This window comes from Theropithecus gelada, chromosome 9, assembly GCF_003255815.1.
Source record: "Theropithecus gelada isolate Dixy chromosome 9, Tgel_1.0, whole genome shotgun sequence".
In the NCBI taxonomy this organism is placed as follows: Eukaryota; Metazoa; Chordata; class Mammalia; order Primates; family Cercopithecidae; genus Theropithecus; species Theropithecus gelada.
The window spans coordinates 119,264,791-119,270,790 of NC_037677.1; the positions used below are offsets into that span (position 1 = coordinate 119,264,791).

The 6,000-nt window shown below is 43.0% G+C and overlaps 1 protein-coding gene across 1 annotated transcript; it reads right to left on the bottom strand.

The window, feature by feature from the left end:
* Positions 1-679: 679 nt before the first annotated feature.
* Positions 680-2,458, bottom strand: C9H10orf120 (chromosome 9 C10orf120 homolog). The gene is made up of 3 exons (XM_025397545.1): positions 2,256-2,458; positions 1,969-2,044; positions 680-1,457 (listed from the first exon to the last, which is right to left on the bottom strand). The coding sequence occupies exons 1-3, from the start codon at positions 2,429-2,431 to the stop codon at positions 702-704; spliced, it is 1,008 nt and encodes a 335-aa protein (XP_025253330.1). The 5' UTR covers positions 2,432-2,458; the 3' UTR covers positions 680-701.
* Between the last annotated feature and the right edge of the window lie 3,542 nt (positions 2,459-6,000).

Here is a 6,000-nt window from a genome sequence, read left to right on the forward strand (position 1 = left end):
TTTTGCAATGTGGTCTCTCATCAAGAGATAAAGTTCATTTACCTACTCTTGCATCTAGGCTGGTCTCAGGTCTTGCTTCGGACAACAGAAATGTGGCAAAAGTGACAGTGTGTCAGTTATGAACCTTGATCTTAAGAGGCCTTGTGAACTTCCACTCACCCTCTTGGACCCCACAATGACCCTGTGAACAAGCCTGGGCTAGCCTACTGGAGGAAGGAAAAATGTGGCCCAGTCATCCCCATGGACCCAGTTAACAGTTGTCAGTTCCCAGAAGGAGAGCCAACTAATTTACCTGCAGTTAACTACAGACACATGAGGAACCCAGATGAGCTCAAGAGAGGCACTCAGCTGAGCCCAGCTTAAATTGCTAACCCACAAAATTGCAAGTAAAATTAATGATTTTTGTTTTAAGCTACTAAATTTGGGGGTGATTTGTTTCATGGAAATAGATAACAGACACACACCCCAATGGGAGTAGGTTAGGAGAAGGCCTGGGCTGTTGCTGAGGGTGGGAGCGACAGCCAAGAGTTGCCTGAGGTCAGGAAGCCTCAGCAGGTAGGTCTTACCTTGAGGCCCTCCTGGAGACTGGGCAGGGGAAGCCAAAGTCCCAAAATAAGATGGGGTGGCAAGGAGCCTGGGGCACAGCTGGCAGGAATAATAAGGACCAGGACACGTGGTAACCCTGGGCAATAAATAAAACTTTAATAATGATAAGGAGTTGCTTTACGCATGCGCTCTTTCCAGGTGCTCTCTTCTTCCAGGTTGTAGGTCTTGACCACATCACTGAAGTGGTCTCTCCGTGATATAAAATCCTGATTCATTAGCATTAAGTCACCAGGGAATTCTGATACGCAGAAAAGATTTCGGTTCGTTAGGCCTGTGATGGACCGTTCCGGTTTCTTTGTGGGGAGGAGAGATTTGCGATCATTTCCATGGTATGTCAAACATTTTTTTGGTTCTTTTGACTTGAAAACTACATTCATTTTTATTTCTCGTCTTTTTGTGTTTTTTCCCTCTGCCACCTCTTTCTCATCTTGGTTGGCATCATCACAATTATGGGTGTCATAGGTGTCCTCCTTTTGTCTGGCCTTATTTTTTGCCATTGAACCCAGGTCCACCCCAGACAGAAATGAGGAGCGTGTAAACCTTTCAATGTAGGGTAAACGCTGATGATTTCCCAGAGCCCGAGCAAGCCTCATTCTCTCTATGTGCTTACTGACGTTCACCTGCTCTCGTTGTGGCATTTTAAATGCCTCTAGGGGCACAATCACCTTTGCTGTCCATATTTTTTCTAGGGGTGCACAAATAGCACAAGGTAAGGAATGTTCCTTTTTATACTCCGTTGCCCGTTTGTAGTCCGGAGATGACAACTGTAGTTCCTTAAGCATTTGGCATTCTTCCTCGTGCTTGTAAGCCAAAAGCCTTCTTGCTGCTATGGTGTGAATGCCACCTAGATGCTGGCAATGCAGAAAGGATTATTAAAATCTCAAGAGCGCAGGGGCAGGTGGCACCCACAGAAACAATTTGCTAGTGACTGGTTCTCCCTCCGTTGTGGAAAGTGTTTGAGCCCCTCTGTAGTGGAAAACAGGTGAACCTTTCAGGTCAGATAACCTTGGGTTCAAATCCTGACTCTCCTCTGACCTACAATGAATTCAGAATAATTTTATTGACTTTACAGGGTCTTGGTGAAGCCTCGACAAGACAACATATATGAAAGTGACCAGTGCAAGGTAAGAGCTGAAGAAATAACTGTTTTCATCATTTGTTATTACTTATATTTGTAAGTGGGACTTGTCGGTAAGGGTATTTTGCTGTGCAAGTGTGGAAGCCACTAGCAGATTCAGCCAATACAAGTCTACTGTTGGAGAGGCGGCTCTGTTACTGGTGGTTTCTGAACCTTTGGCTCCCCCTAGCTAAACTGGCTGGCTTTAGTGGGGCCCCTCTGTGTGAAAATTGCGGGACACTTACTAGGATCTCTTTTTCCAAGGGGGAGTATTTCCCCAGGGCAATCCGTGGGTCTGATCTGTAGAATTTGCTCCATGTCCTGCAAGAAGAGAAGCAGGAGTATCAGAATTATCAGAATTCTGGAAAAGCTCTTCCTACTTTTCCCTTCTGGAGTAGGAAGGCTCATAAAGGGTTATTCTGCACCAGCCAGGCTGAGGCCGCCATGAGCAGGAGTTTCTGTAACCACTGGGTAGGCTTCTCCACTTGGCCTCTTTCTGACATGGACAGACTAAAGTGCAAGTCAGACTCACCCCAACGGTGAAGCAGAACTCAGATCCTCTTGGCAACACCCTGGGGCTTGATCCTGAAAGGAATAGTTAGTATTAAATATTCTGACTGGCTTTTCATTCTTCCTTTCTTGGACCATTATGTCACTAGCCCTCTGTTTTTCAATCCTCTGACAGTCATTCTTCCGTTCTCTGATCATACTCTGCCAATAAGCTAGGACGGGAGGTGTTCATGCCTGGAGTTTGTTTCTAAGACAATGTGATGAGGGCCCGAGGGTAAGTCACAAACATTTCTTGCATCATAACTGGCTTACCTGGGGGCTATTGTGAGGTCTGAGTTTGAGACACTGAATGATCCCCTGGGGTGAAATGGACACACACTGCCAGGCTCCTGGTGTGTTGGAGTCCAGAGGAAGAGAATGGATAGAGAATGTGGCTGGGAGGCAATCTGCCCATGTCACTGCCACTGACAAACCCACAGGACTGCTCAGTTTTCACAAGAGGAAGACTCAGTCAACTAAGGTCTCGTTCACTGGCTTTTGCTTGTCTCTTCAGCCTTAGCTCCTCGTGCTTGATCAATGCCACACTATCCATCATTCTCAAAACAAGCGTCTAAGCTATTGTTCACAGTCCCCTCATGTGTTGAATACCTCTCTTATCCTTGGCAATTTGTTTGTCTCTCAAGACCTAGCTTGATTGTTGCTTCCTCTGAATGTCTCCTTGCAGAATAAATCACCCTTTGTCCACGTTCTCATAGCACTTTCTGCATGATGCTATGGTGCTTTCTCACATACCGACTTGCTTGGTAAGTCAGATTTCTTGGTAAATCTGTCTCTCCCTCTATTGAAAGAAGGTACCAACAGCATCTTATTCTTCTTTGGGGCATGGTTCTCAGCAGAGGGCATGGTGTAGGGCAGATTTTCAGTTTGCTAACTCAATAAACAATTGTCCTGAGTCCCTGTTCAAAGGTGTGGTTAAGAATGGCACTGGTGGGAGTGGATATTGCCAAAACTCCATGGAAGGTAATTTGGCAATATATATCAAAATTTTAAATGTATTTGCCAGTTATGTGGTACAAAATAAATTACGCACAAGGTTGGTCAGTGCGACCTTGTTTGAGGTGACAAACCTCATGGCAAACTCAAATACCCATTAACCAGTAATTGGTCAGAGAATTCTAGTTAGCCCTACAATGGAGTAGCATAAGAGTATAGGACTATAGGAGTCAAAATGTTCAAGGAAGGAAGACCTTTACTTATGTGGAAATAACTCTAAGAAACATAATTAAATGCAAAAAGCAAGATGATAACATATATATATATTCTAGAATAGTTTTTTGTGTTGGAGAGGGAAAAAATAAGCATGTATGCATTTGTATTTGCATAAAGAAACTTCAGAATAATACACAAAAAACTAATGAAACAGTAGGTATTCAGCAGATGAAGTGGTGGGAATGAGCCATTTCATGGTATACATGATTATATTGTCTTGAATGTAGAACCACATGAATGTATTAGGTATTTGAAAACATAAATTTAAAAAGTAAAGAAGCAGATCATGGAAAAAGATTGCCATGTTATGTCTGACAAACACAGGTCCTAAAATTCCTTTGCCTTACCTGAAATCCACAATGGATATTTGTGAGTTGGGCCAGTGCTCAGACCCATGTAGGCACTAAAACACAGAGGTACTTTTCCAGTCGACACAGGCAAATTCAGTTACCTGGACCATTTGCGAGCCTGGGCATCAGCAGAGGGCCTCTGAGCAGTGAAGAAAATGCCTTTTGCAGTGCATTCATTGGCTTTCCCATGTGTCCCACACTCAACTGCTAATTAAGAGTGACCTTGAACAAGCCATACAACACCTGGCACATCATATGCACTCAACAAATATTTCTGGAACAATTGATGGGATTGTTGGACTCCAATTGATGGAATATCATGTATGTACCCATTAAAAATTGAGTCTTTAAAAAATTTTCAATAATATGACATAATGGGATGCAAAAATAGGCAGAATATAAAACTTATATAGGATATAATTTGGATGCTGTAAAAATACAAATACGCAAGAGGAAAAAAAGACCAAAAGGAAATACACAGTGACACTAAGGTTACTTCAAGCTATGGGCTTGTGGGGATATTCCAGGGCTGCTGGTGCATCAGCAGGCTGGTCAACTCCAGATATTTAGATGGAAAAGTTATGGCCCTGCCACAGCAGGTACAGGCAGGTAAAGGTGCCATTGTCAGGGTCCAGCTCCTCCAGACTTCAGAGAAAAGGAGGGTGAGAAAGGATACTATCAGGGGAAACCCCACCCCTGATATTTAACGTGGGTTCTTTTCTATTTCCCTAAGCATCTCAGCTGGTTTGAGAAATAAAGGGAAAGAGTACAAAAGAGAGAAATTTTAAAACTGGGTGTCCGGGGGAGACATCACATGTTGGCAGGTTCCGTGATGCTCCCTGAGCCGTAAAACCAGCAAGTTTTTATTAGCAATTTTCAAAAGGGGAGGGAGTGTACGAATAGGGTGTGGGTCACAGAGATCACAGGCTTCACAAGGTAATAGCATATCACAAAGCAAGTGGAGGCAGGGCGAGATCACAGGACCACAGGATGGGGTGAAATTAAAATTGTTAATGAAGTTTCGGGCACGCATTGTCATTGATAACATCTTATCAGGAGACAGAGTTTGAGAGCAGGTAACCTGTCTGACCAAAATTTATAAGGTGGAAATTTCCTTGCCTAATAAGCCTGGGAGCACTGTAGGAGACTGGGACTTATTTCATCCCTTCAGCTTCGACCGTAAAAGACGGCTGCCTCCAAGGGGGCCGTTTATAGACCTACCCTCAGGGCACATTCTCTTTCTCAGGGACGTTCCTTGCTGAGAAAAAGAATTTAGCGATATTTCCCCTGTTTGCTTTTGAAAGGAGAGAAATATGGCTCTGTTCCGTCCAGCTTACCGGCAGTCAGAGTTTAAAGTCTCATCTCCCTTGTTCCCTGAACTTTGCTGTTATCCTGTTCTTTTTTCAAGGTGCCCAGATTTCATATTGTTCAAACACACATGCTCTACAAACAATTTGTGCAGTTAATGCAATCATCAAAGGGTCCTGAGGCAACATACATCCTCTTCAGCTTACGAAGATGATGGGATTAAGAGATTAAAGTAAAAACAGGCATAGGAAATCTCAAGGGTATTGATTGGGGAAGTGATAAATGTCCATGAAATCTTCACAATTTATGTTCAGAGATTGCAGTAAAGACAGGTGTAAGAAATTATAAAAGTATTAATTTGGGGAACTAATAAATGTCCATGAAATCTTCACAATTTATGTTCTTCTGCCATGGCTTCAGCTGGTCCCTCCGTTTGGAGTCCCTGACTTCCTGCAACAGGATACACCTGGGTGGGATGTCACCACAGCAACAAGGCTCTACACTACGGGCAAGTCCGGTTTTCTCACACCTGGTTCCACAAACTACTGCTTTTAGCTCACTTCCTTCTCTCCTTCTGTTTCTCTCGTTGTCATTCCCAGGCTTTTTGCTTTTGTTTTCTTTTACAGATATTTCCCCTCAATTGTTTTTACATTAGGTTTTATTCTTGAATTTTACCTGGTTTTGTCCTGACTTGTATTCACAGGCATCAATCTCATCTCCTGGTTCATTTTCAAATTCTCTTGACCTGCCTTTCACATCTGTCTTTTATCTTTTACTTCATGTTTACTTTATTTCTTTGTCTTGTACCCTTTACCTTTTATACATATTTCATTTATTATT